The 6,106-nt window shown below is 36.4% G+C and overlaps 2 protein-coding genes across 4 annotated transcripts in view; one reads left to right on the top strand and one right to left on the bottom strand.

Moving 5' to 3' along the window:
- Window positions 1-6,106, top strand: part of LOC125876728 (uncharacterized) — an 854,340-nt gene that overhangs the window by 602,347 nt on the left and 245,887 nt on the right. The window lies entirely within an intron of this gene.
- LOC125877404 (uncharacterized) lies at window positions 1,661-3,955 on the bottom strand. Its single transcript, XM_049558705.1, has 2 exons — window positions 2,917-3,955; window positions 1,661-2,796 (listed from the first exon to the last, which is right to left on the bottom strand). Exons 1-2 carry the CDS (start codon window positions 3,953-3,955, stop codon window positions 1,661-1,663), a joined length of 2,175 nt encoding a protein of 724 aa, XP_049414662.1.

Here is a 6,106-nt window from a genome sequence, read left to right on the forward strand (position 1 = left end):
TATACTACACGAGAATAACAGAAAATGATTCGATGAAGACTCTCTTTTAGAAAGAGAAAGAAAGAAAAACTTATCTGAGTGTGGTAGCCGACTCTACTGATCATGACATGCAATTTGAATTGATTACCCAATTTGTCCATCCAATCTATTCATTAACCATTATTGATCATCTAATCTTGATGTGGAGTTCCAACTATTTGACGAAGTCATAACTAATTTCAAACTCTTATTCACCTTATGATGTCCACGAGGGTTTTTGCCACTAAAACTCTTTCACTCGTTATTGATTGATTGTATTTTCACCCACATTTGCTCATTTTGAGGGACTTCAATCCAATATCTGCCTTTATGTCACGACACTCATTGTTTACCCCTTATCAAATCATGGACTTCTTCTGAATCCAAAACTTGCCGACAGATGATAACTCATTGGCGTGATGCTTTGCCTTGTACAAATTTAGAGTTGATAACAAGTCTTGAAATCCTTTCTTGCTTTCTTGACATAAACTCGACTCAAGGACATATGAAACAAAGCGATGAAAAGTGGAAGAAAAATATATACTACACGAGAATAGTAGAAAATGATTCGATGAAGACTCTCTTTCAGAAAGAGAAAGAAAGAAAAACTTATCTGAGTCTGGTAACCGACTCTACTGATCTTGACATGCAATTTGAATTGATTACCCAATTTGTCCATCCAATCTATTCATCAACCATTATTGATCATCTAATCTTGATGTGGAGTTCCAACTATTTTTTGAAGTTACAACTAATTTCAAACTCTTATTCGCCTTATGATGTCCACGAGGGTTTTTGCCACTAAAACTCTTTCACTTTGAATCCTTCAATCTCACATTCGCCTCATGGTGCCCGTTAGGGTTTTCACCAGTAAAACTCTCTCATTTTTATTTCTCTCAACTCACATTCGCCTTATGATGCCCAGTTAGGGTTTTCACCAATAAGACTCTCTCTTTTCTTCATTCTTTTTTTCTTTTTTTTTTCACAGCTCACTTTCACCTTATGATGCCGAGTTAGGGTTTTCACCAATAAGACTCTCTCATTTTTGTTTCTCTTAACTCACATTCGCCTTATGATGCCCAGTTAGGGTTTTCACCAATAAGACTCTCTCATGGTTCCATCATTTGTACCCTTAACATATTTACTCTTGACATTTCAAAGGTTGATCCAAAGGCATTTCTTTGATTGAAACACAAATGTTATACTAGGTTAGAAAGAAATGACAAGATGAAGGCTCAAATACGATTTTAAATGATGGGATTGACTTTAGCTTTGGGATACAAAAGAAAATAAAAAATAAAAAAATGACTTTTGCCCCAGTTTTTTTTTCTTTTTAAAAATATGGAATTTTGGATTTTTTATTTGGTTAGACCGAACCCCATGCCAGGGTTGCCTACGTATCTTATCGAAACAAGAATCAGGTCAAACGTAGTTCATGATGATTGATTTTTTTTGTTTTTTATTTTTTATAAACTTTTTATGGAAACGCCAAGGAAGCAGAAGAACCAAGGAAGTAAATTAACTTTCAACAAGGGTGACAACATATGAATTAATACTTAGACATAAAACCAAGAATTTCCATTACATCAACCATTGAAATGTCAAGTTCAAACATAAGGGTTTCTAATACCGAAAAATCACATCATATATAATATCTATTCACAGCATCAACATTGATGACCATTTTTGTCATTTTGTCTTCTATATCTGCTAAGTAAAGAGCACCATTGGATAATACCTTCTTTATAATGAATGGTCCTTTCCAATTTGGAGAAAATTTGCCTTTGACTTCAGCCTGGTGTGGCAGAATACATCCCAACACTAATTGACCCTCTTCGAAACGTCTGGGACGCACCTTTTTGTTGTATGCTCGTGCCATTCTTTTCTGGTACAATTGTCCATGGCATACTGATGTCATTCGCTTCTCATCAATCAAACTTAATTGCTCCAAGCGTGTTCTGACCCACTCATCATTATCAATTCCAGCCTCTACAACAATCCGCAGGGATGAAATCTCAACCTCTGCAGGTATAACTGCCTCAGTCCCATATACCAGCGAATAGGGGGTGGCACCCACTGACGTACGAACTGTAGTGCGATAACCCAACAAAGCAAAAGGCAACTTTTCATGCCATTGTTGAGAACTTTGCACCATTTTACGAAGTATCTTTTTAATATTTTTGTTGGCAGCTTCTACAGCCCCATTTGCTTTTGGGCGATAACGAGTCAAATTTCGATGTTCAATCTTAAATTGACAGCATACCTCTTGCATTAAGTGACTGTTGAGATTTGCAGCATTATCGGTAACAATTGCCTTTGGAATACCAAATCGACAGATGATGTTGAAATGAATGAAATCCACCACGACCTTCTTGGTCACTGACTTGAAAGTTACTGCTTCCACCCACTTTGTAAAGTAATCAATGGCCACCAGGATGAACCTATGACCATTCGATGCTTTTGGTTCTATTGGTCCAATCACATCCATTCCCCATGCCAGGAAAGGCCATGGAGCAGACATCACATGCAACTCGGAGGGAGGTGAATGTATCAAATCACCGTGTATTTGACATTCATGACATTTACGAACAAACCGTATGGAATCCCGCTCCATGGTGAGCCAATAATAACCTGCTCGAAGTATTTTCTTTGCCAGAACATATCCATTCATGTGAGGTCCACAAACTCCTGAGTGTACTTCAATTATGATTGTTGAAGCCTCTTTAGCATTTACACATCTTAGAAGACCCAAATCAAGTGTTTTCTTGTACAATATACCTCCGGTTAAGAAAAAACCGCTGGCTAGTCACCAAATAGTCCTTTTTTGATTGCTAGTGACATTAGTAGGACATTCTCCGGATTGAAGATATGTTTTAATATCATGGAACCAAGGTTTACCGTCAAATTCTTCCTCCACCAAGTTGCAATAAGCATGCTGATCACGAATCTGTATGTACAAAGGGTCGATATGAGCTTCGCCAGGATGTTGAAGCATCGAAGATAAAGTTTCCAATGCATCAACAATCTCATTATGAGCTCTAGGAATGTGTTTAAACTTTATTGACACAAACTGTCGACAAAGATCTTGTAAACAATATTGATATGGTATGAGCTTTGGGTCACGAGTCTCCCATTCTCCTTGGATTTGATGGACCAGTAAGTCTGAGTCTCCTAGCACTAGCAACTCTTGGATGCCCATGTCAGCAGCTAACCTCAAACCCAAGATGCAAGCCTCATACTCTGACATATTATTGGTACAATAAAATCTAATATGGGCTATTATAGGGAAATATTCCCCTGATTCAGACATAAGAACTGCTCCTATCCCAACTCCCTTCTTGTTACCAACACCGTCAAAGAACAACTTCCATCCTTGATCCTTATCATGAATAACTTCATCGATACATGATACCTCTTCGTCTGGAAAGTAGGTCTGAAGTGGTTCATATTCATAATCAATAGGGTTCTCTGCCAAATGATCTGCCAAGGCTTGAGCCTTCATTGCGGTCCGCGTCGCATAGATAATGTCAAACTCTGTGAGTAATATTTGCCATTTCGCAAGCCTGCCCGTGGGCATGGGCTTTTGAAAAATGTATTTTAACGGATCCATACGAAAAATGAGATAAGTAGTATAAGATGAAAGATAGTGCTTCAACTTCTGTGCTACCCAAGTTAGGGCACAACGCGTTCTTTCGAGAAGGGTATACTTCGATTCATAAATGGTAAATTTCTTGCTGAGGTAATAAATGGCCTGCTCTTTCTTCCCAGTGCCATCATGCTGACCCAATACACATCCAAAAGAATTATCCAGTACTGACATATATAATATCAATGGTCTACCCGGCTCGGGAGGAACCAACATATGGGGGATTTGATAAGTAATTCTTAATTCTTTCAAAAGCCTCTCGACATTCTTCGGTCCATTCGACTGTGGCATTCTTCTTTAACAACTTAAAAATGGGCTCGCAAGTTGTTGTGAGCTAAACAATGAATCTGCTGATGTAGTTTAACCTTCCTAGAAGGCTCATAACTTCAGTTTTATTCTTCGGAGGTGGCAGTTCCTGAATGACTTTTATTTTTTAAGGATCTAACTCAATACCTCGTCGACTGACTATAAACCCCAAAAGTTTTATTGACGGTACTCCAAATACATATTTTGCAGGATTAAACTTGAGATTATACTTTTGAAGCCTTTCGAAAAATCTTCTTTAGTCTTGCACATGATTTGACTGCATTTTTGATTTAATGATCACATCATCCACATAAACTTCGATTTCTTTATGCATCATATCATAAAACATGGTTGTCATTGCCCTCATATAAGTTGCACCCATATTTTTTAACCCAAAAGGCATAACCCGATAACAATATGTACCCCATGGAGTGATAAAAGACGTTTTTTCTACATCTTCATCATCCATAATAATCTGATGGTAACCCGCATAGCAATCCACAAAAGATGCAATCTCATATTTAGCACAATTATCCAACAAAATATGAATGTTGGGCAAAGGAAAATCATCTTTTGGACTTGCTTTGTTCAAATCACGATAATCAACACATTCGAACTTTGCCGTCTTTCTTAGGGACAAGTACGATGTTGGCTAACCAAGAAGGATATTGAGCGACTTGAATGACTTTGTCCTCAAGTTGTTTTGTGATTTCCTCTTTAATTATTACACTCATGTCAGTTTTAAGTTTTCTCAACTTTTGCTTTAATGGAGGGAACTTAGGATCAATCGGCAACTTGTGAACCACCATGTCAGTGCTTAATCCAGGCATGTCATCATAAGATGACACAAAAACATCCTTGTAATCAAACAGAGCCTGGATTATATCCTCCTTTTGATTTCGAGCATGTACGCTTATCTTAGTCTCTTTAATATTTTCATGATCCCCTAAATTTATCGTCTCAGTTTCACTCATATTTGGGTTTGATTTATTCTTAAAAGATTTGAAATCCTTGCTTACTTCTTCAAATACGTCGTCTTCATCATATTCGATTTCTTGACTTATTATTTCAGGATTAGGTCGAAGATTAGATTGAATTTTAAGATCCGGTGAAAATTTTTGCATGCATGTCATATCACTAGAATCGGCATAGAAAAAACTGTATAGAAGAAAACAAAATAAATATATTAGATTGAAATAAAAACACAATTACATCCTATTAAAAAGGAAAATAGAGAGTTTGAAATAAAATGACGAGACAAAATCCGAATTACAACCCTTGAATAAATCGGATGACAAAAAGAAAAACAAGACAGACTACTAAGACTCATTCTTAATAGGGAGAGGAGTGGCCTCCCAATTGTTTAGTTGGATATCAGGACCAATGAATTGCACATCTCTGTCGCTAGTGCCATCTCCGAGTTCAATCATATTAGCCTCGACAAATAAATCTTGAAAATAGTTTATCAATTCTTCATGAACCTCCAGCATTGGCTCTGGGAGTGGTGACTCAGAAGATTTTGTTGTATGGGCTTTGAGGAAAGATTTGTATATGAGTGGTATAGGCTTAGTAAGTGACCATACATCTCTCTTCTGCTTCTTGGCCTTCATTTTGTCCTCGACTCTAGGCTTGTATCCTAAGCCAAAAGTACCAAGACTCTTTCGTGGACTCACCAGAAATATATCCGTACAACAAATATATCCTTTATCATGTTTAATCAAATTCTTCTTTATTGTTTATATTTATTGAACAAGTGATGATAAAAATAATAAACATACGCACACCTATCATGTTAAAGATACCATATACATATTAAGGAAAATGAATAAAATTGTCAAACAACTTGCGTTATAATATGAAGACAACATTTAGATGTACTATTCGTTATAACACTAAAGCAAATTTATTCTTACGATATTAATAACCTAGAAGTCTCAACTCTATGCTCAAATACATAAGTGTTCAAATACAATAAATATACAACTCATGATAAGATCCTCACATAAACGTTTGTACTCGTACAACGTATAATAGATCCTAAGATATACCTATTATTATGTTAAAACAGTCTAAAAGTAAATGGCAACGTTAAAATGTTAAAGTAACCTAGAAACCTTTTCTATATTTCATTTATCA

This window comes from Solanum stenotomum, chromosome 9 (assembly GCF_019186545.1).
Source record: "Solanum stenotomum isolate F172 chromosome 9, ASM1918654v1, whole genome shotgun sequence".
Classification (NCBI taxonomy): domain Eukaryota; kingdom Viridiplantae; phylum Streptophyta; class Magnoliopsida; order Solanales; family Solanaceae; genus Solanum; species Solanum stenotomum.

What these genes read in the sequence shown, in the direction of transcription:
- LOC125877404 (XM_049558705.1), bottom strand. Translation starts at nt 3,955, where the DNA reads ATGCCACAGTCGAATGGACCGAAGAATGTCGAGAGGCTTTTGAAAGAA. An exon ending in GGTGGAGGAAGAATTTGACG is followed by an intron (nt 2,797 to 2,916) that starts GTAAACCTTGGT and finishes TCTTAACCGGAG; the next exon opens with GTATATTGTACAAGAAAACA.